Below are 23501 nucleotides of genomic sequence, written 5' to 3'. Positions count from 1 at the left end.
TTGTGAAAACATTACAGAACTCTGATAGTCTTTTGATGTTATTAAGTGAGTAGTATATTCTGTCATCTTAATCAAGGTAAGAATAATGTTTTTGAATTTATTTAACACCAGTCCAAAAAGTAGGGCAGTGTGCATGCGTAAAATTTTTGTTTTGGGAAAAAATGAACACAAAATTTAAAGATTTTAGTGGTAGCATTTTTCTAATTTTTTGATGTTTTGCAGTTTTTTTGTTAGATTTCTACATAATAATTTAAAATTTTTTTATAAAATTAAGGTAAATATGCTTGCATATGTTTGTATGTTCGGAAAAAATTTTACGCTTGCACAAAATTTCACTGAAAAATGCCCTACTTTTCAGACTAATTTTATTACCCAACATAACATCTAATAAATTAGGTTATCTAAATTAGTTACCATGGATATCAAAATTTGTTTTCATGTTTTTATTTGCATTGTATATATATAACGATGTTTAAAAATAATATATGTTTTATGCTTTATGTTATTCACTCTACTGGTCTCTTTTTTAATTGTGTAAAATAGTCATAAAGTATCTTTATAATCATTTGTACTGTGTACACATTCTAAGAATGTTTATTTACTAAAGCAAGTAAGTTATTTTGCTGGTTCGCAGGTAGCACACATGCTGCTGCGCTTTCTAATAATAGACCTATGATAAAAACAGGAAACCAATCGTTTAAACGCTTTTGACAAAGGTTTTTAAAGAAAATAACTAAAAATATTTTTCATTAATGAACTAGCATGGAATTAATTAAATAATAAATTTGTAACTTAAATAAAATTAAAACAACCAACAAACTAAAAAAAATTATTATTGAATTTAACATTTTTATAGAATCAATAATATTCAGCTTATAGCTATGTTACCCAATTTAAATTTTTTTTTGTTTACAAACCATTTTCTCCAAAAAAGGTCATATTATAAAAAAAAAATTACTGACACTGTGAAATACTGCAGTTAATTATTTTCCAATTTTTGTTTCTATTTTTTTAATATAATAGTGTGGTCGTTCCTGGAGTACCCACTAAATGTTAAACACCTTCCTACAAAACATTTAAAATTTTTTTTTTATACTTTCAAGTATTATTGTGTGGTCGTTCCTGGAGTATCCACTATAATATCACACACTTTTTTTCAAAATCTTGACAATATCACATGTAAATTCCAATGAGTTTTATTTGCATATTAATTTTGGATATCATCAATAAAATCTAAGTGATATATGGCCAATAAAAAAAAGAGAAGCAATTAAGAAGCTAAAAAAGTGGTTGTAATCTTGCCATAGCATCAACAACAAAAAATTTAATTTAAAAACTTTCAACAAAGACTATTTTAATAAAAACTGTAAGCGAAGGTGTGATGATTAAAAAAAAATGTAAATATTGAAGAATCGATATACAGACAAACCATTATCCGCAAGCAAAATATTGATGGAAACTAAAAAAACTTTATAATGAAAAAATACTACTACAAAAAAAATGTTATGAAATATTCCCCAACTGGTGAACCATTAAAAGTTTAAAATTGAAAATATTGGATTAAAAGCTGTTTTATCACGAGAAAGGCAACAACTAAAAAATTAACTGGATTTCAACTATGCATGCTTCAAAGAAATATATAGTTTACCAATGCAGAAAGAATGAGTAACTACATAGAACTGCCGACTTGCTGCAGTGGTCCAAAGATTGAACATCGGGCGTTAACAAAACTTGAGGTTCTTTAAAAAAACTTGGACATCCTGTTGCAATGCTGTAAAGTTAATGGTGCTCATTTCTACCATGCCGAACAGCTGGGGTACAAATATTTTTGAAGGCACTAAAAGGCCATTAATATATGTAAAATAGAAGTGGTTAGGTCTATTTTACTTCTGTGCTAAAGCTAAATGAAAACATCTTCAAATATCACAAGAGAAACATGCAAGAAAAAATTGAAATTAAGAAAATCTACATTAAAAACTAACAATTCTAAAAGATAAACAAAGACTTAAAAACTGAACCTTCGCATCAAGTTCAAAAAGTAATATTACAAATAAATATTTGAATGTATTTTATGTTTATGTTGTGGTCATTCGAGGCGACCCAACTAAGCATACACAAACTAAGACTTACAATTACAATCAAATACATTTTCTTCCTACAAAGTTATGTTGCGGTCTTTTTTGACCCAATAAAACATACACTAAAAACTACACTGCATATGGCATAATTAACATGTTAAGTTAAATATGTTTTTTTTACTTTTGTGACCCTTAAACTCTGTGTCTAAAGTTCTACATTGAAATGAAAAATATTTCAAGAAAGCAAAAAAAGAAATTCAAATTTAAATAAAAAAAAATTCTACATAGCTGTAAGCTTTAAAATTTTAATAAATTTTTAATAAATATTCCATGCTAGTTATATAATAAACCTTTGTCAAAAGTTTTTAAACGAATGAACCTGTTTAATTGGGTCTATTATTAGAAATCGTATGCAGAATTGTGCTACAGGCGTGTCACGAAATAGCTTACTTGTTTTCGTAATGTAACATTCTGGCATGTGTGTATGGTATGAATGATTGTAAATGATACTATAATGACTATGATGCACATTTAAAGAAGGGGTCCGTTTATGTGTATGTCATCAGGTGTAAAGTGTGTATAATTTTAAATATGTTTATCATATATATAACACATACAAACAAAAAACTTGTATTGCTATTCTTAAAAAAGTGCTAAGCCAGCTTAAACAAGCAAATTGAAAATTATATATAAATTTCTATTAAATTATTTTGGGTAATATTATTGTTTTATAATGCTTATTGAAATTTATAAAAATGAGAACACTGGTTAGGTTTTTTTTGTTTATTAGTATTTTTCTAAATCATTTTAACTTCACATTGAACTAGTTTAAATATTTTTAAAGAATGCCAAAAATTTAGAAATTGTATTTAAAAATGTAAAGAAATAATATAAAGTACTTTTACCTAGTGTTCTCTTTTTTGAAATTTTTATTTATATTTGTAATATTCCGTGTAAAAGTGATTGATATTGTTTTTAAGTATTTTACAGATGGTCTGGGGTCTGATTAACGAACTGATACAGATTGGGCCATGTGTTGATACAGATTGGGCCACTTTTAGGTCTACTTACTAAATAAAACTTTTAGTAGGCCTTTCTACATTTCCACTGCGATGTCAGTTAAATTAATCAAGCATGTTATTTTAAAAAAGAAAAGTCAAAAAATTACCCACAACCTTCGAAACCTTTTTCTTAAATAAAATAAGAGGTGAGTATAACTAAAATTATTTAAATGAGTAAGAATGTAATTTGCCTAATTTAAAAAAAAATTTAATGCTGTATTACATTTTAGGTAAATTAGCAAGCATTGAATTAATTTTTTATTTCAAAAAATCCTGTAAGTACTAAGCAATGCCTAGATTTTATTTGTTAAGCTTTTCAATTTAACTTAAATAAACACAAGTGCTTAAATGTAAATTATAATACATAGGTCTATAATAATTTAAAAGTGTTTTAAATTTGTTTTAAATTTTGACAAAAGTGTAAAAAGTTTTTGTTACTTATTTCTAGAAGCTGTGCAGTCGTTGGAATTATTTTGAGGAACATAATGTTTCGAAAAAAGTTTTTGGTAAGCACTTTTATGCAGAAATAATTTCTACTAAATTTTGTTTTTCATTAACTTTAACTTTTTTTTAATAAATAAATACTTCTTTTAGTATGCTTTTGTACATTTCCTGTACAATGTCGGTTGAATCAATTAAGTAGTTGCTAAAGTAATTTCAAAAAAGAAAAGTCAAAAAATTTTCTACGACTTTCGTAAACTTTTTCTCAAATAAAATAAGATGTACGTATTAAATTAATTAATTTCAATAGTAATAAAAATGTGATATGTTTTTTATTGTTTCCAACAAAACATTTTAATGTTGTTTTACATTCTAGGTAACTTAGCAAGCAGTAAATTTACTCTTTCATACAAAAAGTCCAGTAAGTACCAAGCAATGCTAATGTTTTTTTTCGATTTAACTTAAATAAACACAAGTGCTTAAATGTAAATTATAATACATAGGTCTATAATAATGTAAAAGTGTTTTAAATTTGTTTCAAATTTTGACAAAATTGTAAAAAGGGTGTTACTTATTTCTTAGAAGCTGTGCAATCGTGGATATCATTTTGAGGGACATAATGTTTCGATAAAAGTTTTTGGTAAGCACTTTTATGCAGAAATAATTTCTACTAAATTTTGTTTTTTATTAAGCTTTACTTTTTTTTATTCAATTACTTTTTTTTTGGTGGGCCTTTGTACATTTTCTGTACAATTTCGGTTAAATCAATCAAATATTTGTTTGAGAATTTTCAAAAACAAAGTCAAAAACGGTTACCTGCAACTTCCAAAACTTTTTCTCAAATAAAGTAAGAGGTGAGTTTAACTATATTTATTTAAAAAGTAGTAAGAACATGATTTCCGTTATTTGTTGTAAAAAAAACATTTTAATGTTGTTTTACAATCTAGGTAATTTGGCAAGCATTGAATTTGTTTTATTTTACAAAAAATTCGGTTAGCATAAGCATTTAGCAGAACTAATGTTTTAGTTGGTACACTTATTGTTTTAATTTAATATTGGTAAAATAATTTTATTACTTCTTTCTAGAAAGTGCACAGTCTTGAAGATCATTTTGGGAGAAACAATTTTTTGACGGAAGCATTTGGTAAGCACTTTTATCAAGAAACAATTTCTGATAAATTTTGTTTTCCATTGAAGATAAAACTTCAAAATTTTATCACTAGATGCAAAGCCCGACTAAGTACAAACAACTTTAAAGTAAACAGCAAAAATACTGCTGCATAGCAATGTTTTGACCTTTAAATGCTGGGTAAGTGCTGTTTTATTGTTTTTTTTTATTATTAATTTTAGTCGATCACTTTATATTAAAAAATATCTTTTTTAAACTAATTCTTTTTTTAGTAGTTAATTGTACCTACTACTCTAGGATAGGTCCTGTATATTTGATTATTTGTTTTTCTTATTCTGTAATAATATTTATTAAGTTGTTAAACTTTGTTTAATTAAATAATATGTTTATTTTCCAGCAAATAAAAGAAAGGAAAAAAAGGTTTGAGATGTCAATAAACATCAGCCAAAATTACTCAAGTTATTGTAAGCTGATTAACTTTATCGTCGAACTGTTCAATTGCTTATAGAATATATTATAGCCTCCAAAATCATTGTAATGTCTATTGTTCATGTTTATATTTAATGTTTTTGTAATGCTTTGTACTGTATCGAAAACTGTAACACACTTTTGTATAGTGTTGGTGTATGTGTCAAGGTGTAGTGCATTTTTATATCACGTTTTGTATTTTAACGTTTTTTTAACTGCTCATTAATATCTGTATGCTTTGATTAACTGCCCCAGCTTTGTCGTTTATGTTGTTGTTGCGTTGGTATCTGTATGCTTTGTTGTTGGTTAGTTTTTGCCTTGTGTGTATCGTACCTTAACTTAACCTTGGTTAGGCGGGTAACTTAATGAAGGGGGTTTTATAAAGGGTAGGGACTTTACCGTAGGTAAGCACTTAACCTTAGGGTGGGCCCTAATCTTATGTAAGTAGTTAACATTGGGTAGGCATTTAACCTTAGATAACCACTTGATATTGGGGTGGGCTCTTAATCCTAAGTAAACACTTAACCAAGGTAGGCAATTAACCTTAGAATAGGCGCTTTAATTTAGATATAAGCACGTAACCTTAGAATAGGCTCCTTATCTATAAGCACTTAACTTTAGGATACTTTTAATTATGGTTAACATTTTACCTTAAAATAAGCACTTAAATTCAGAGTAGGCACTTAACCATGGGGTGGCACTTGGCTTCAGAATAAACACTTGATGTTGTGTAGGCACTTGAACCAGGGTAGATACTTAACCTTGGGTAGGCAATTAACTAAACAATAGGCACTTAACTTTGGGTAGAAACTTAATCATAGGGTAGCACTTAAAGTTAGATAGACCTTAACCTTAGGACCGGCACTTTACCATGGGTAGCCACTTAACTTTAGGTTAGGCACTTACTTTCGTTTATGCACTTGACATTGGGTAGGCACCTAACCTTAAAATAGGCATTTAAACTAAGAGTAGGCACTTTAACTTAGATAGGCACTTAACCCTGGATTAGGCAATTAAACTTAGCGAAGGCACTTAAACTTAGATAGGTAATTAACCTTGTAGTAGGCACTTAACCTTAGAGTAGGCTTCTAACCTTACAGTAGGCACCTAACCTTGGGTAGACACTTAACATCAGGGTTAAGCAGTTAAATTTAGCTAAGTACTTAAGATTAGGTACTTAGTTAGTGTAGGCACTTAAACTTCAGACATAAACTTAACCCTGGGTAGGCACTTAAGATTAGGTACATACTATACTTTAAGGTAAGCACTAAAACTTAGGTTCGCACCTAAACTTAGGGTAGGCATTTAATCTTGGGTAGGCACTTAAACTTAGGGTAGGCACTTAAATTTGGGTAGCGCTTAAAATTAGGTAGGGACTTAAATTTAGGATAGTCACTTAACCTTAGGGCAGGCACTTAAACTTAGGGAAGGCACTTAACCTAAGGGTAGATACTTAACATTGGGTAGGCCCTTAAACTTCGGTAGTCACTTAACTTTGGGTAGGCACCTAAAAGGCACTCAAGATTATTAAGGAATTTAATTTAGGGTGGGCACTTAATTTTAGGGTAGGCACTTAACATTGTGTAGGCACTTTAGATTAGGTCGGGAATTTAACTTAGGATAGGCACTTAAACTAAGTGTAAACACTTAACCTTAGGGTAGGCACATAAATTTATGGTAGGCACTAAGGGTAGACACTTTAACTTAGGTAGGCACTTAACTTTGGGTAGGTACTTTATGTTGGGTAGGCCTGTACTTTTAGGATAGGCACTTGAACTTAGATTGAGTACTTAAACTTAAGGTAGGCTAGTATATTAAAGATCTTTAAGTATAGAAATGTAGTAGAGATATACTAACCACAGCTAAAAAGGGTGATGTATTTCCAATATTTATACTACTGATTGGTAAGCAAACTTACTTTACGATTTTAAAACGTTGTCACTAGACTACATTTAATCAGAAAGTAAATGCGTAAGTATCTTTGGCAACACTGGGATTTCCTTTTTTTGCAAGTCTCACAAAAAGATTTCGTACCAAGAGGATTGACATCGCCTTCTCGTTTTTTTGTTGGTCGTTCGAATTTGTTAAATGTTTTCAGTGTAGTTTATTCTAATTTTAACAAAATAGTACTATATTTGCTATGAAAGTTTTTCAAGAAAAGATTTAGGAACAAGGGGTTAATAAACTGATAAAGCTACTGTCTGGCTGTATTATTTTTTTTAAAATTGACCGATTGTCAGATTGTCAATTGAAGAAATTAAAATAGCGAATTACAGAATTAGGCAATTTAACATTTTTAAAAGATTTCTGTCAGCCTGTTGTTATACAAATGTTTACTTTTAGGTAAATTACTAGACACCAAATACACTTACGCATTACATGAGAAGGTATATGCAAATTCTGTTTGTTAATATATAAATACGTTTTTGTTTCAATAATTAATGTATTGTATGTTCTTTTTCAGTGTACTGTACGTTTGCTTAAAAATCATATCTGTGAAATGTATGTAAAATAACTTGAAGTATTTAAATTGGGGACAATCAGTGATGGAAAAATTTCCTAATCTGCATCCCCATTCCTCAGAGGAGCATGTCCCGGAAAGTATGGTTGCCAAGACAACGTCTCCTGTGCAAAGTGGGGAAGGAAAAGCTTACACATCAGATGAGCATGACACGGATGTTCTAACAGGGTTGAATGAGTTGCGAAAATATGCTTCTCTTTGTGATGTACATTTGTTGGTTGAAGGACAAAAATTTAGTGTACACCGAGCTGTTTTGGCATCATGTAGTCCGTATTTTAGGTCAATGTTCACATCTGAAATGAAGGAAAAGCAACAGGATGTGATTGAGCTGCATGGGTTTACTGCCACTGGTTTACGCGCTGTCCTAGATTTTATTTACACATCATCAGTACATCTTACTGTCCAAAACATGCAGGATATTCTATCAGCTGCCAATCACTTACAAATTTTATCAGTCGTTAAATTCTGCTGCAAGTTTTTGCAATCGGAAATTTCCCCACAAAACTGTGTTGATATAAGCAAGATTGCAAAGTTTTTTAATCTCACAGATGTGGAAGAGTGTGTCCGAGCATTTATTTTAAAACATTTCACACAGTTTGTACACACCGATGAGTTTCTAAGGCTTTCTGAAAGTGATATTTGTGCATTGCTGGAGAGCAATAACATCAGAGGACATTCTGAATTGGAGTTGTTTGAAGCTGCCAACCGTTGGATTGCTCACGATTCAAACAGGTTATCTAGCGTGTTTTCGATAATGCAACATATTCGATTTCCCCTTATCTCCCCTGAAGATCTTGATGAAAAAGTTCAGTCAGTTCATTTCATGCAGACAGATCCTGATTGCATGAAATTATTATTTGAGGCCTCTAAGTATCACATGCTTCCATATAAGCAACCCCTTCTGCAATCCTCTAGGATGCAAGTCCGATCAGTTATGCCATGTCTAGTGGCAATCGGAGGTAAAGAATCAACTAACCATGTTTCTAGAGAAGTTCAGTTGTTTAACAAGGAAGCTAGTGTTTGGCTACATCTTGGTGAAATGGATTTGCCGGCCTACTGCCACTGTGTTGCTGTCCTTAATGATTTTCTCTATGTTGTTGGTGGGCAAGAGATGTTTGACAACAATGGAAGCACAGCAATGTCAAATGTTTATCGCTACGATCCTAGGTTTAATCAGTGGCTTAAAATGGCAAGTATGCTGGTGACTAGAACAGATTTCCATGTGAGTGCCATAGATGGTTTTCTGTATGCTATTGCTGGGCGAAACCACACTGGCCCACTAAGCTCTGCCGAGAGATTTCGTGTTGACCGAAACAAGTGGGAATCGATATCAGATTTGCCGCATGCTGTTTGTGCTCATTCTGGCTCTCCCTGTAGTGGACAAATGTACATTGCTGGTGGATTTGCATCAGATGGATTTCAAAGGGAAGTTTATTGTTATCACCCTAAAGAAAACCGATGGGAAGCAAAACCAAAGCTTAAAACAGAAAGGGGTTTGCACTGCATGGTGGATTACAAGGAGAGGTTGTACTGCATCGGCGGTAACAACAAAACAAATGGTGCCCGCAGAGACGTGTTGACCACCGAAATGTTCGATGTCCAGACTGATCAATGGACCGAGGTTGCTCCTCTATTTGCTGGACAAAGCGAAGCGGGAGCTGCCGTTGTTGATGGCAAGATCTATGTAGTGGGTGGGCACACTTGGCGGGAACGCAAGGATGTGCGCACAGTTGCCTGCTACGACCCTGAGAGGGACACCTGGGAAAAGGCAACAGATTTTCCAGAGCCCCTGACGAGCGTGTCCTGCTGTGCTCTTCGCATCCCAGCAACCTTGCTGTCAGAACTTCCACCTCAACTCCCAAGGAGACTGAACAACAGCAATGACAACATGCAGCTGGAGGAAGACTTGGAGATTGGTTAAGAAGGAAAAAGGATGAATCACTTACCTACAATAAGAAACTAGGTATTTTGGAAATCGTTGTATTGCCTAGTATGTTTTTGGTCAACCGTTACAACTCATGGATAATTAGGTTAACCAAAATTGTAAAATTTGCCTTGATAGAAAAAAATATAACCTAAACTACTGAACTTAAATACCTACTAAAAGTTTAAAAAAATTTTTGAAATCAAATTATGTTTTTACTCCTTTACCAGTTGGTGCAACAAGTGTGTTTTTTATAAAGTGAGTAAGGCTGGTTATCTACTAGTTTTGTTCTTTCCATTATGTTACTATATATCTGTTATTCAAGAAATCAGTTTTTTATAATTTTATTTAGCCTTTGTTTATCTTTTAATTGTGAATCTAAATTTTTTTTCCTAAATTAAAGATTAATTTTTTTATCTCAAAGCTTGGTTATTAATTCTTTATAAAATCTGTATCTGGAGTATTTTATATGGATTTTTTACACTGTAAATTTGTAAATATAAAATGCTCAAAAAATTGCCTGGGTAATTTTTTTTTAATTTATTTACAACTCCTAGGACAATAACTGCTAGGTATATATTACTTTAAAAAGAGAAGGGTTATGCTTTTTGTTTTGTAGCCTGTCGACCTAACTTAAATTTATTTAAACAGTTTTTATTATAAAAAAGTAGGGCTTTATAGTATTGAATAACTTGGAAAATGGTTAAAACTAAGTGTTGTTTGGCTTCGTGATTTTAACAGCGAAAATATTATCAACCACATTATGCAAAGACAACTTATGAGGTGTTTGTAGTAATGCAGAAAGGTTACAATACAAGTAAACAATTGCTTACCGTCAGTGCAGAACTTTAAATTAAAAACTTAAACTGAGTCGTTAAAATTTTATTGTATCGTTGTTCAAAAATATAAGAGACGCATGCTGCTTTGCTGCTTTATATGCTGAGTTTATTAGTATAAAAAGTTAAGTCGTAAGCTATTGTTTAACGTTTATTTTAATTTTTGACCTTTTTGTTTGACCCGCGTCGCTTTTTTCTATGCCTGCGAACGCGCTTGCACTTTTTAATTGACTTTCTGGTCGCTTTGTAAAACTTCTTATTGAATTCCTGGATTCGATCTGGGGGAGATAACACAGAATCTGTCAACGAGCTGCCAGCCATGATATATTTAGCTCGCTTTCGAAATTCAGGGTAGCAATCTTGGCATTCGATATCCATCCATATCTTCTGCCTTTTCTTGATCTTGCCGGTCGTACTTTTAAGTGCTTTCATGACAACTAGTAAAACTCGCCCAGCTTTAATTTTCGAGATTTTTACGTAAAAAACTAAAAACAAATTTTGTGCCATTATTAATTGCATGATCAATAAGATATATTTAACAGCGCTTTAGTTAATGTATTTAAAGTATTGTGGCCTATGTTTAAAGAGCAACCGCGTTTTTTTTTTCAACAAAAATGATAAATGAAGAAAGCTATTGTTAGCATACCATCGCCAAATGAACAAAAATCTGCATTTTCAAGACCCAAATAAGGACAAGGCGTGGAACACAAGCCTGGCGTAGTTGAAATCTCTGTCGTAGTGGACGGTAAAGTGGTAGTTGGTGTTGTGCTGATAACCGAGGTAGTTGTAATAGTTTTAGTGGTTGTCGAGCTTTGAGTGGTAGGTTCTGTGGTTTTTGGCGTATCCGGTTTTTATCATTTTTAAAGATAAGTTCATAAATAGGTTTGTTCAGTATTAAAACACACATAGCTTTGTTAAAACAGTAGCCTTCTGTTTAGTAGGAAAACAGTCATGGTAAGTAAACAGTGGGCGCAAGCCTAAGTTTATTGTTTTATGCCTTATTAAAAGACTTCCGATTACAGTTTAGCATAAGTTAAATTATACTAACCTACTACTTCGTTTATTCTCGTTGTGTAAGACGCTAAAAACCCAACGTCATTTCCGCTTGAATCTGCTGCGAAGGTCACAAACATTTCATTTGCCCCTGAAGCTATTTCATCTGGAAGTTGTGATAGTCTGCAGTATCTACCCAAAAACCTGTTTACAGAAGTAATTAATCGTAAATTACCAAGTTTTTCAGCGTAAAATTACATTTGGTTTGTAATATTTTGCAATTAAGCTTGTTATAAAATTTACAAGTATGGTAACCTTGTTTGATCATTTTCGCTAGATCCGCTATATATAGTGACCGCGTCATATTTACAATTCGTCGAAACCTCTAACGTAAATTTGGCAAAACGCAGCACCACTTCTCGATCACGTGACGTCCTTATATGCCACACGCACGTCACATCGTTCGGGTAATTGGACTTAGGAAAATTTACGCTGTGGAACTCGCCGTGGTCCCCAGTTAACAAACCTCCACATGAATTTTCTTCTACAATAAAAAATGGTTATGTAGTCTGACTGTACATAAAAAAAAGTCGAATATTCAAAATTGTATTTTTAGGGGGTATAAAGTCGCCTATTGTTTGCTAATGTCAATATAATATTTTAAAAATGTTACTGGTAGACCTACAAACAATGTGCTTTACTATAGCTTAAGCTGCGTAAACTTGAAAGTGCGGGGAGACATTAAGTAAACCACACGTACGTAAATATCCGCGAAGCGACAGCGCCGGTATGTAATCATCGTCTAAAAATTTGTCTGGACAAGAATTGTTTTATCAATGCCTAACATTAAGACATTCGGTATTGTAGTAAAGTTTATATTTAAACTCGGAAACCTAAAGTATATTATATTACAAGTATAATAGGCCACTATTAACTAATATAGTAAATGCTATTTTTTTTCAAATTTAACACAAAAATAAAAAAACAATATTTTTTTAATTAATTAATGTAGAATGATAATGTACCTGCCAGTTGGGGAACAACTGAGAAAAACTGAGCCAAAAATCCTCTCTTCTGAGTGCTGTCGTCTGATTTGAACGTTAATAACATCCGATTGGAAGTTGTCAGCACGTTGCTTGGACGGAAGGGGCCGCAAAACTTTCCCAAAAGAGGGTGAGACGTTGTGGGACCGTTATACAATTTTAAATTGTCGTAAGCACAATTTGGGCTTGTTTCAACGTCGAAAATGCTAAAAAGACCACACGATTTTATCGCCTTATAAAGTGTGCGTACATTATATTACAATAACTTTGCTTCACAAAATATTTTTACACTTTAATAAATAAAAAATAAAACCTAAATTGCATAAAGATCGTCCTATCGTTTTCCACAGTTATTTTCCATTGACAATCCATATCTGGCCCATAATTATCTGGATAACCCGGCGACAAAATTACACCTTGCCCATCAAATATCGTCTCGTTACATCCCCGGTAAATACTACACAATAAAAATATTGACTGTTAATAGAAATATTTTTTTTGGTACAAAACCTGACTGTTTAAGCAGAGTTTCTGTTTTAACTTTTTTATATAAGCAAATATACCTTTGGTAGTCATCTAGTTGGCCAAAAATAAAGGGCGCTAAATTGAATAAATAAACCACTTTTAAAAACTTCATGTTTTAATTTAACTAGTTTTTTAAGCCTGAAAAATATTATAACGTGAGTATTGCAACTATTCGGCTATTAGCTATCACACAATCTTTGAGCAAGTAGTGAACCTTAGCTAACGTCCACTTAGAACTGAAAATTACATGGATTTAAAGCGTTCTTCAATTGCCCTTGCTTATCACAAACACGTTAAGTGGTTCGCTCTGGAATTTCCTTAGAAAAAAGTTTTCTACAACGTTGTACTACTTGTCTCTTTTAGGTAACTCATTTTTTTGTATATCAGATCTATAAAAGTTTTGTGTTTCTTTTCTCTATTTTATTTGACCTATAAAACGGAACCCATTTAAACTTTTTTGTCGGGTATTATATTTATCTTGGTTTTTAAAGTGTAGTAGGCGTAGGCGCAAAGCCATAAACTTAACATAGAACAAATATTTAACATACATTTAATTTATATATTTCTTTAACATTTCTAATATTTGTTTTAGTTTTTGCTACTTCAAAATTTTGATAAAGCGATTTTAAATAGAATCGAACGTTTTTAGAATATGATTTTTTATTTATGTACCCCGTTGATTTTTTAATATAATTTTTTTTTTATATATATCCTTATCCTCGATGTGGGGAAAGTCGAGTTCGCGACTTAAACATAAGGTAACTTCAGTTACTCCGACCCAGTCTTAAGCTGCCTGTGGCAGTTCGAGACATTATAGATTACAATTACCCAATAATTATGCTGCTGATTAAGGGCTGATTCAGAGGAAGTTCGTACCGTTTATAGCACAAGGGCTCTACAGCATGAGATCAGTGGAGATTGAACCCACGACCTTATGTGTGGTGTAGCAAGTGTTCTTACCACTACACTACGCTACCGGTTAATTGTTCTTCTAAAGACAATATTAAATAAATTTAGTAATAGATTTAAAAAAAAAATATCTAAAAATGACTATTAACAATTGTTACATTTTGAAAAAGTTGCATCATCGCACCATTTTCGTTCTTACATTTTTGTTTTTCCTACATTGGCACGTGTGTGTGTTTTTGTTGAAAAACTTGGTTTGAAGGTTAAACAGGTAGAGTGTAAAAATAGTAGTAATACAACAATTTTTTTTACCACATGAAGAATATTAACTAACAGTAAAAGTCAAAATGAAAGCTGCTCGAATAATACTAAGTTGTGCTACTAGGAATTATTCACGGTCAATTGTAGAAGGACGACGTGCTTTTCTTTACCGGACAAATACAAAAAATATCGTTTATCGCAATTCTGCTGCATCACATGCAAATGGTTGTACGCGTTTATATTCCCAATCTGCTAATTCGCAAGACCTAAATGATTTAGAGTAAGAAATTTATCTAATTTAATATCTATTTGTCTGTGTATATAATGTGTATATAAATTTATATTTATTTAGCAGCGTGGTGTAGTAGTCAGAACACTTGCTACATTACATGAGGTCGTAAGTTTAATCCTCTTTGTTCTCATGCTGTAGTGTCTTTAAAGTAAGGCACTATAGATGGTAGGGACTCCTGCTGAGTCATTACTTAATCAGCAGCTTAATTATTTATTGGGCTATTATAATCAATAATATCTCAAACTGCCAATGGCAACTCGAGACCAGGTCGTCAGGTTGGGGTAACAGTTGTTACTCTATTTTAGGTTGTGAAGTCGACTTTTTCACATCAAGAATAAAGATGTATAAAAAAATATTTAAAAGAAATATGTTCTACTTTAAAATTAAAACATATTTTATTTTTATACGACTAAACAAAAAAAATCTGAAAAATATTTTAGCGTGCATTATATTTTTCTTTCCTAATAGTTAAGCTACCCAAATATTTTAGTAATATATTTAAATTTTCTTTTTATGTTTTTAGAAAACAGTTTTTCGAATCACCAGAAATTTCCGAGGAAGAATTATCATATCCAAGTGAGTTGGGTTACAATAACAAAGGATTTAACATTAATTTGGTCGATGTTGATTTTGATGTAAACGAATTGGAAAATTTTGACAGCAATTTTTATAATGAAACAGTAGAACATACAGAGTCCTTGCAGGTAAAATAAAAAAATGTTAAAATATTAAATTTGGCAATGTAAAAGTTGTTTTGTCAATTTTTTAATTATTAATTAACCACTCCTACTTACCTAAAAAGTAACTTTGCTAAAATAAATTTTATTAAACTGTATGCCAACGCTTAAAGTTTTTTTTTTCCTATTTTTTAATTATTTTTTGTGTATAAACATGTTTACATATATAAATACTATGCATACTTTTTTCCTACCGGATGCATTTATTTGTTGTAATAGGGTTGTAACTAATTTGCTTGTAGTAATTAAGCTTACTCCACAAACAGCATTTTATTAAAGGTTTAATAAATTGTACACATATATCTGTATATACTCGGTTCACTGAGTTTTATTATGCATAAACTGTATGTATTTTTACTAGGAAAAAATTGATTCATTTTATGAAGATAATGATATTAAGACAACGGGAGACAATATACCTCCTCCAATATTCACATTTGAAGAAGCTGAGTTCCCAGGTAGTTTAATAACCATATAATTTTAGTATAATAGATATGTTGCTACTATTGTTTTAATTTTTGCATACCATCTAATAGCTACTTAAGTTCACAATGCATTTAATTTAAAAAAATCAGTGGCATTAGTGCAGCCACCATTTAAAAGAATTTTGTTACACTTTGTTTTGTATATATATATATATCTTTATCCTCGATGTTGGCGAATGCGCGACCTAAACATAGAGTAACATCAGTTACTCTGACCCAGTCTCAAGTTGCTTTTAGCTGTTTGGGATATGATGGAGATTATAATTTCCTGGTAATTATACTGCTTATTATGTGCTGGCTCAGCAGAAGTTCATACCGTTTATAGCACCTTACTCAAGGGCGCTACAGCATGAGAGCAGTGGGAATTGAACGCACGACTTCATGGTGGTGTAGCAAGTGTTCTTACCACTACACCACGCTGCCAGTCTTTGTTTTACCAACATGTAAAGTTTTATTGTTTAAATATATAAATTTTAATTATTGTAATTAAATGTAGATCTGCTTCTTGAGAAACTAAAAAAGGATTTTGACAAACCAACGCCAATTCAGAGCCTAGCATGGCCAATTGCATTATCAGGAAGAGATTTAGTTGGAATTGCGCAAACTGGTTCTGGAAAAACACTTTCCGTAGGTTTTTTTATCACTTAGCTTTTTAGAAAAGTGTAAAAATTAGTTTTAATATGAAGTGTTATATTGTTTTTTACTACACTATTTTACATTTATATATGATTGGATATATTAAGGCCTGTTTCTAAATTGTCTTACTATATCGGTTATTAATTCCTATTTTTGAACTAATTAATATTTGATTTAAAAAACTTTTATATATTCTGCATAATGCCTGTTTTATGCAGAAAATTGTTTCAAATCCTTGTGTAATTTTAGTTTTTAGGTCCAGCTATAAAACACATTATGGGACAAAAGCTTAATTATTTAAATAGAAGAAAGCCCACAGTAAGTATTTTTACTTTCAATGACAAATAATATATCTAATCTAAAATTATAATTCAAATTTTTTCTCCGGAGGTTGTTGTTTTATGCCCAACAAGAGAGCTTGCCTTGCAGTGTTATGAAGTTGCCCAATCAGTTTGTCCTCGCACATTAAAAGTTGCCTGTGTTTATGGAGGTAGCCAAAAAAGTCACCAGATTCAAACTCTGAACCGAGGTAAGATAGTTTAAAACCGGCAACTTGGTGTATTGGTCAGAACACTAGGTCGATCCCATTGTTTTTATGCTGTAGCGCCCTTAAGTAAGGCACTATAAACGGTATGAGCTCCTGCTAAGCCAACACTTTACAGAAGCGTAATTATTGAAAAATTATTAACTATAATAACCCAAACTGTCAAAGGCATCTCAAGACTGGGTCGATGTAACTAATGTTACTTACTCTATGTTTAGGTCGTGCATTTGATCTTTCCACATCATGGTTAAATAAATGTACATAAAAATAAAATACAAAAAGTAGTTTATACTGATCAATATTATCAAAGTGAATTAGGTTAACTTTTTTTATTTATTAAATAATAATATTTTCTTTTTAAGGTTGTAACTTACTGATTGCCACACCTGGTCGTCTGATTGATTTAATTCAATCCAAATATGTAGATGTAAGTCATTGCTCGTATGCTGTGCTGGATGAGGCAGATCGAATGCTAGACATGGGATTTGAGCCCCAAATTCGAGCTATTTTTGGCCAAATTCGGGTAAAAATACTAATAAGTAGCAATGTATGGTCTGTAATTTTAAATTGTTAGTTAGCAGAGATCTTTAGTTCAGTAAGTAGTATTTGGTGGTGCATGAACCATTACTACACCATTTGTTTTACCATAGAAGGGGTATGGTTTGACCCCCATTGTTGTCATGTAAGTAAGGTCCAATTAATAGTGCAAAAAAATTGTGTTATCAGCTTTACCAATACTTCGGCTTAATGCATTTGGCGAAAACATAAACAATTACATAAATTTAACACTAACATCGACCAAAACTATTTTTATATTTTTTTACCCGCTAAATTAGGGCTTCTTAACTGGGGGAAAATTTTACCTACTGAAGGGGTAAATTAACTGAATCATATAGCAAAGTTATCTAGGACATTTGAGTAGACGTTATTTTTCACATGACCCCGTCAAAAACAACCATGTCTTTGGCAATTAAAAAACTTTTTTTGATATTTGCTTTGGTAAATAAGACAAAAAAAGAGGAATTTATATTTCTTTACGAGGGGCCATCACGAGAATGGGGGTAAATTTTACCCTTTTTATTCGGCAAGGGGTAAACAAGATAAAAAAAGTCAAGAACCCCTGCGCTAAATGATTCAAGTTTTTAAAATGATTCCATTTTTTTTAGCCTGATCGGCAAATCACAATGTGGAGTGCTACGTGGCCTTTTGAAATAAAAGCACTTGCAGCTGAGTATTTAACAAGTAAACAGGGATCGGTTCTAGCAAAAATTGGAGCCCATGAGTTGACTGTTAATAGCGACGTTGAACAGAAGTTTCATTTTTGTTCTTCAAAAGAACAAGTCAACTGGTAAAAACTAATTAGAGTAAATAGTCTTAAAGTCATAATCGGCAGCACCATGAAGTCGTTGGTTTAATTCCCACTGTTCTCATGCTGTAGCGCACTTGAGTAAAGCGCTATAAACTCTATGAACTCCTGCTAAGCCAGCACTTGATCAGCATCAGATTTTACCAGGCAATTATAAACTATATAATATTCCAAACTGCTAAAGACAACCCGAGCATGGGTTGGAGTAACTGATGTTACTCTATGTTTAGGTCGCGTATCAACATTTCCACATCGAGGATAAAGATATACACGACAAAAAAGTTTTGAAATTATTTATTTAATTTTCTAATTTAAATGCCAAAGATATTCTTGTGTGCATAGCAGTTTGGAATATAATTGATTATAATTGCCCAATGAATATAAGCTGCTGATTAAGTGCTGGTTCAGCAGGAGTTTATACCATTAATACTGCTGCCTTACTCAATGGCAGCATAAGAGCAGTGGGAATCGAACCAAAGTACTCATGTAGGAAAGCCAACTGTTTTGACCACTACACCATGCTGCCAGAATACTAATATAGGATTCCTTATTTCTATTTACACTTTAACTAGTTTTAGGTTTTCTATGAATCAGAAATTTAAGCTTCTGTTTTTCAGCTTCACGGAAGTCTTAAAGGCAGCCAAAGAAACGGAAAATTCAAAAATTCTTGTGTTTTGCAATCAAAAACGAACTTGCGATTTTTTACAAAATCAGTTACGACAACGTTTCTTGATCAACTGTGTTACATTACATGGGGATTGCAGTCAGAGAGCAAGGGAAACTGCTATTAACAGTAGGTCTAAAAAGTGTAACTTTAAAAAACCTTTATATAGAAGTTTTTAAACAAACATATTCTAAAAGCACTATTGTAATTTTTTTTGCATATTTCGTGCAAAAAAAAAATAAAAAATTTTTAAACATTATTTAAATGCATTTACAATCTTCCACCAAAGTTTAATACTTTACGGTTACTGCTAATTTTTGTTGAATTTTTTAGTCCCAAGTTTTTTGGTGAACCATAAGGTCAATGTGATTTCATTTTTTTGTTTATATTTTTAGACTTTAAAGATGGTCGGGTTCGCTTGTTAATTGCCACTGAAGTTGCAGCAAGAGGTTTAGGTACAAGAAAATTTGAAATTAGTTTGTAATAATAAAGTTCCATTGCTTTCAGTTCGCCCTATGGCTGGCCTTTTAATTGTTGTTATATAGTTGTAACTCTTAACTAATTTCTTGCCCTTATTTACCTGTGCACCACCAACAGCAGTTATACCTTTTTAAAGGACATATACATTTTAAATATAGATGTGGTTATAATATTTATTATTATTAGATGTAAACAACATCACTCACGTTATAAACTTTGATGCTGCTTTGGATGGGGCCACTCATATTCACAGAGTAGGGAGAACTGGTCGTGCTGGAAAAAAGGGATTGGCTCACACTATTGTCACAGACCAGGTAAAAATTAGTTTTATGTTATTTATGGTGTTTTGTGCTTCCATAAAACAAAAGTACTAAACCATATTAATTTTTATTAAAAAAAAAAAAAAAAAGATTTTGCATTTGAGGTAACCATTCAATAGGCCTTTTTAGTTAGATTTAGAGGCTTATATATTTAAATGTTTGCTTAATTTATAGGCCTTTAAAATGAACAAAACTGCAGTTTATGGTGCAAGAGTATATCAAACTTAAATATTAGTTAATAGTTGAAACCATACTATGACATTTAAAATGCAGAACTTAGGGCCAGCTATGAATTGGTATTGAATCATTTTTTTTTTAAATGAAAAATAGTTTAAGTTTATCACAGTCATTAAATGTTTTTGGTGGCGCTTTTTTATCAAGCGTGATAGATTTCTAGCACAGAATTTTGGACAGACTATTTTACGAGTCACATTATTTGGAAAATGCCCCATACTTTAACTTTAAAATGGTTAAACAAAAATGCTGTGTATAAACTCGGATTACAACCCTTTTGATAAGGAACAAATTACAATTAAAGTAATCTTATGTTATTGACTTTAAGAAAAACAAGATATTTAATTTTTCTCAGAGCAAACAAAAGATGTTACTTGATGTTATTCAAAGCTTACGCGATATCAATCATCCTGTCGACCCCAAGTTAGTCAAGGCAAGCAAAGTTTTAAGACAAAATGATTTTTCTGCCAAACGACAAAGACAGCAGGGAAGTTATAATAAAGGCAAGTACTAACAGAACTTAGTTTTTTTTTTGTATATCATTATTCACGATGTGGAAAGGCTCAGTTGCCTTTGGCAGTTTAGGATATTATAGATAATAATTGCCTGATAATTATGCTGCTGATTAGGTGCTGGCTTAGCAGAAGTTTATACTGTTAATAGTGCTTTACTTAAGATAGCTACATATGAAATCACTGGGACTTAAACATAGGACCTCATGTGGGGAATCCAAGTGTTCTGACCACTACACCATGCTGTCGGTTTTACTTGAGTCTGTTGTTTAGTAATAAAATCTTTTTATTTAAGGACGAATTCATGTCTCCAAATGTTGAATATTTAATTTTACTCCTAAATATTATTCTGTTAATTAATTTAAAGTTATAAACAAAATTTATTTTTAAATAGCATTCAAAGTGTGTATTTTTTCTGATATCTTTTTTTTTAATTAGAAGTTCTCTTGCTGTAGATAAGTTTTTTTGGTGATTTGTTTTATTGATATTATTTGATTTAGGTTTTGATAATCAATTTTCATTTAATAATTCTGATAACTTTTTTGGACAATCTGAAGATACTGAAAACCGAAAACAATTTTCCCAACAAAGTAAAATATTTCGAATTTTCTACTAAAAATGGCTGTGTGAAATATATTTAACTTTTTAATGCGACATTTAAAATAAATAGTATGTATATAATCTTGTTAAAGTTTAGTCATATCAAAGATAAATATAAAATAAATTAGAAGGTAAGATACTTAGTTTTGATCTAAAATTTAAAATAGATTTAAATTTTTTTTTTTTTTTATAAACCAAAAAAGTCTAGTATTAACAATTTGCTGTTGTTTTAGGATACCAAACAGAGAAAATACCTATAGATTCAACTAAAGTGGGCTTAATTATTGGTAAATATTAAAAAAAACGTGAACTTACTATATATTTTTGGTCACATTTATATTATAAATTTTTTTTTTTTTAAAACTCTCCAGTTTAAAAATGATTTTATATTACCAATAGTTTTTCAATCTGTATTTAGTTGGCTCAGTTTTAAATTTTAGGTAATTTCAAATTTGCAATATATTTATTTTAAGGTAAGGGGGGATCAAAAATAAAAGAGCTTAAGGAACAAAGTTGTGCTAGAATTTGGGTAAGTTTAATTTTTTTTCCAGTTATATAATTTTTTTGTAAATATGATTAAACAAAAGAACCAGGTTAAGTTATATCTTAAAACAATTACAATTAATACATATTTTGTAGATTAATGACAATCGAGATGCAGTCATTAGCGGCACTCAAGAAAATGTTGATTATGCCAAACAACTTATTAAAGATCTTTTGGAAAAATCTAATAGTTACGAAGATAGAAATACATACAAACATAATAGTAAGGCTTTAATGGCAAAAAGTATTAACTTATAATTTTTTTGAGTCATATAATTTTCGATTCCAAGACATTTATTTTATTTAAACAAAAATCCAATATTATTTTTGTATATATCGTTATCCTCGATGTGGGAAAGTCGAATGCGTGACTTAAACATAGAGTGACATCAGTTACCCCGACCCAGTGTCGAGTTGCCTGTGGCAATTTGGGATATTATAGATTTTAATTGCCCGATAATTATACTGCTGATTAGGTACTGGCTCAGCAGGAGTTCATACCATTTATAGCGCCTTACTCAAGGGTGCTACAGCATGAGATCAGTGGGGATTAAATTCCATGTAATAATAGTGATTTCTGTTTCAATTCACTGAAGGCAACCCAAGACTTGGTTAGGCAACGTTTGTTACCCTACGTTGAGGCCGTAAAGTTGCCCTTGTCAAAAATAAATACAAAAAAAAAAAACAATAAATTTTTGTTTAAAAATAACTCAGATGAGTAATGGATTAAACCAGTTTTATTTAAGTTGTTTTTAAAAGGGTAAATGTTTGTTTATAGACAACTTAACTTGATGTCACTATTCTAGAATTACATTACCAAACATACTTATTAAGCTTTTTCAAACTTCGTTGTGTTGTAGATTCAAATCAGTCTAATACATTTACAAGTTTTAATGATGACAATTTATTTGATGATGATTTTGAAAATGACTTTGACCTGGACTGTAAGTACTTACTTTTTTTTTGTTCAAAAAAGTTCTTGTTTTTTATTTCTTATGGTTTAAGACGTCAATACTGGAAAATTGTGCGTTTTTTAAACTAGGTAGCCTAAACTTAAAATAAGTTATTTAATATTTTTTTTTGTTTAGTTGATGAGCCAAACACACAAAGAAAAACAAATGTTCAATCAAAAAAATCAAACGATATGTTTTCAGATTTTTAATAAAATCTAAATCAGGTTTAGCAAGCTTAATGTTGTAAGATTTTTTGATATTGTTTAAAATACTGTTCAACGTTTTTCTTTTTACATCCAAGTTTACTACTAGTTAAACTTAAATAATTGTTTCATTGTATAGACTTAATTTTTTTATGTAAATACAATGTTTTTTGCAACATTGATTTTTACCTTTAGTAAGCAGAGTTTTTAAAATACATCATCCTGTCAATAACTTATTTTTAGTTTCAGTTTTAATAAGATAAAGTAGTAGTAAAGTTTAATAACCACAGATATATGTCTAAGCCTTATATTTGGACTGCAAAAAAAATGGTCTTGATTAATACTATGTTAGTAACTTTATTTTATGTATCGTTACCTTCGATGTGGAAAGGTCAATTTCACGACTGCAACATAGAGTAACGTCAGTTACCCCGACCCAGTCTCAAATTGCCTTTAGCAGTTTCGGATAATATAATTGCTTGATAATTTAGCTGCTAATTAAGTGAAGTTAGCAGAAGTTTATAGCTCCTAACTCAAGGCACAGGATAAGAGCAGTTGGGTTCGAACCTGCGACCTCATGTAGTGTAGCAAATTTTCTGACTACTGCACCACGCTGCAAGTTTTTATAGATTTTTCTTCTAAATTTAAAAATAGTAACAAAAGATAATAAATAGATTTAGATATCAAAAGCCCAACGTATGGACACCTTTACACATCGAGGATAAGTAAATAAATATGCATCAAAA

At 31.3% G+C, this 23501-nt stretch overlaps 3 protein-coding genes across 3 annotated transcripts; 2 read left to right on the top strand and 1 right to left on the bottom strand.

The window, feature by feature from the left end:
* Positions 1-7544: 7544 nt before the first annotated feature.
* Positions 7545-10121, top strand: LOC145751580 (kelch-like protein 9). Its single transcript, XM_082567758.1, has 2 exons — positions 7545-7564; positions 7642-10121. Exon 2 carries the CDS (start codon positions 7724-7726, stop codon positions 9617-9619), a length of 1896 nt encoding a protein of 631 aa, XP_082423884.1. The 5' UTR covers positions 7545-7564; positions 7642-7723; the 3' UTR covers positions 9620-10121.
* Positions 10122-10221: 100 nt separating this feature from the next.
* LOC145750561 (procollagen C-endopeptidase enhancer 1-like) lies at positions 10222-13177 on the bottom strand. The gene is made up of 7 exons (XM_082566629.1): positions 13058-13177; positions 12808-12951; positions 12477-12700; positions 11767-11995; positions 11507-11655; positions 11105-11284; positions 10222-10943 (listed from the first exon to the last, which is right to left on the bottom strand). The coding sequence occupies exons 1-7, from the start codon at positions 13129-13131 to the stop codon at positions 10615-10617; spliced, it is 1329 nt and encodes a 442-aa protein (XP_082422755.1). The 5' UTR covers positions 13132-13177; the 3' UTR covers positions 10222-10614.
* A 980-nt stretch (positions 13178-14157) lies between these two features.
* LOC145750549 (uncharacterized) lies at positions 14158-22925 on the top strand. Its single transcript, XM_082566609.1, has 18 exons — positions 14158-14466; positions 15002-15182; positions 15577-15673; positions 16197-16327; positions 16586-16654; positions 16727-16865; positions 17243-17403; positions 18047-18228; positions 18864-19039; positions 19306-19365; positions 19577-19704; positions 20300-20447; positions 20957-21046; positions 21290-21343; positions 21530-21585; positions 21696-21822; positions 22460-22543; positions 22688-22925. The coding sequence occupies exons 1-18, from the start codon at positions 14273-14275 to the stop codon at positions 22759-22761; spliced, it is 2151 nt and encodes a 716-aa protein (XP_082422735.1). The 5' UTR covers positions 14158-14272; the 3' UTR covers positions 22762-22925.
* Positions 22926-23501: the final 576 nt, after the last annotated feature.

The sequence above is a fragment of the Corella eumyota genome, chromosome 4, assembly GCF_963082875.1.
Source record: "Corella eumyota chromosome 4, kaCorEumy4.1, whole genome shotgun sequence".
Lineage (NCBI taxonomy): Eukaryota > Metazoa > Chordata > Ascidiacea > Phlebobranchia > Corellidae > Corella > Corella eumyota.
Note: the sequence above shows the minus strand (reverse complement) of the source record. Positions and strands in the feature narration are given on the sequence as shown.